The 1,462-nt window shown below is 56.6% G+C and overlaps 1 protein-coding gene across 2 annotated transcripts in view; it reads right to left on the reverse strand.

Moving 5' to 3' along the window:
• ARID3A (AT-rich interaction domain 3A) overlaps positions 1-1,462 on the reverse strand; it is a 53,662-nt gene that overhangs the window by 6,370 nt on the left and 45,830 nt on the right. For both annotated transcript variants that reach the window (XM_017514470.2, XM_017514471.2), the window contains exon 6: positions 990-1,237. In XM_017514470.2, coding sequence (XP_017369959.1) covers positions 990-1,237 — 248 coding nt within the window. The remainder of the gene's footprint in view (positions 1-989; positions 1,238-1,462) is intronic.

The following is a 1,462-nucleotide window of genomic DNA, read 5'->3' on the forward strand; positions in this document are numbered from 1 at the left end:
AAGAGCGAAACTCCGTCTCAAAAAAAAAAAAAAAACAAAAAAAAAACCCATCAATGGGGCCGGGCGCAGTGGCTCACGCCCGTAATCCCAGCACTATGGGAGGCCAAGGCCAGCGGATCCCCTGAGGTCAGAAGTTCGAAACCAGCCTTGCCAACATAGGAAAACCCTCCCTCTACTAAAAAATACCATAATTAGTTGGGCTTGGCGGTGGGCACCTGTAGTCCCAGCTCCTCCAGAGGCTGAGGCAGGAAAATCGCTTGAACCCGGGGGGCAGAGGTTGCAGTGAGCTGAGATCGCGCCACTGCACTCCAGCCTGGGTGACGAGACGGAAACTTCATCTCAAAAAATAAATAAATAAATAAAATAAAAGCCAAAAAACCAAACACCATTAATGGGTCCTGTTGGGACTCCCCAAGGCTGGGAGCGAGGTTAACGGAGGTCCACCAAAGACCAAATGAGCTCATGCTTAGCAAGACCCCATTCACCTTGGAGCTGACCAGCCCCTGGTTTTTAGGGCAACGTGGGGGTCACCCTGGATCTTTGGGCCAACCTTAAAAAGTGGGAAGCCACCAGCCAGTGTGGCCGACGAGAAACGGGAACCCAGACGGGCAAACGGCGGCCACGCTGCGGCATATGCTGTTGGTACCTCTGCGTTATGCAGGATTCAGAGGCTCAGAGGGAGGAAAACTGATCAACTGGTGATGCCTCCCTCGGCGTGGATGAGACAAACAGGGATCAATTAATAATGCCTGCGTTGGCCACAGGACTGGAAACATGGATTGATTAGCAATGTCTGCCTGCCACCTGTGTGGAATCACACGGTGATAGACTGGTCATGTCTGCCACGGGCAGAGGGCTGGTAGGTGGGAAGCGCTCTTCAAATCGGAAGCCGTTTTCCACGCCAACTACAGAGTTTCTCATCCTGGTTACCCGGAGACGGAAGAGGGGTCCCCCAAGGTCGGGCAGCCAGGCCCCATGCAGGTCCTTACCTTTCTTGATCTTGGGGGCGGGGGTGATGGAGCTGCCATTGGTGTTTGTGGCCAGGCCCAGGGAGGACACGGGCAGCTTGGGCGAGGAGAGCATGCTGTGCGCCCCGCCCGGCGAGTAGGCAAAGAGGGAGCCCCCAAAGCTCTGGCGCCGGCCCTCCCGACGGTTGCTGTCTATGGCTGCCTGGAGCTCGTTGGGGTTACTGAGGCCTCGCTTCTCACACTCATAAGGGTACAGGTACTTCATGTATCTGTGGGTGGGACGAGGGGACAGAATGGCACCCGGGTCACCCCTGCGGCTCCCTGTGGCCTTCAGTACAAAGTAAATCCCACTGTGGCACCACCATGCCTGGCTCCGCCCTTGGATTTGCTCAGCAGGCCCTGGAGCCGCTGGGCCTTCGCCCACGCTGTTCCCTCCACCTCAATGCTGCTCCCTGCACCTCAATGCTGCTCCCTGCGCCTCAATGCTGCTCCCT

This window comes from Cebus imitator, unplaced genomic scaffold (assembly GCF_001604975.1).
Source record: "Cebus imitator isolate Cc_AM_T3 unplaced genomic scaffold, Cebus_imitator-1.0 Scaffold524, whole genome shotgun sequence".
Taxonomy (NCBI): domain Eukaryota; kingdom Metazoa; phylum Chordata; class Mammalia; order Primates; family Cebidae; genus Cebus; species Cebus imitator.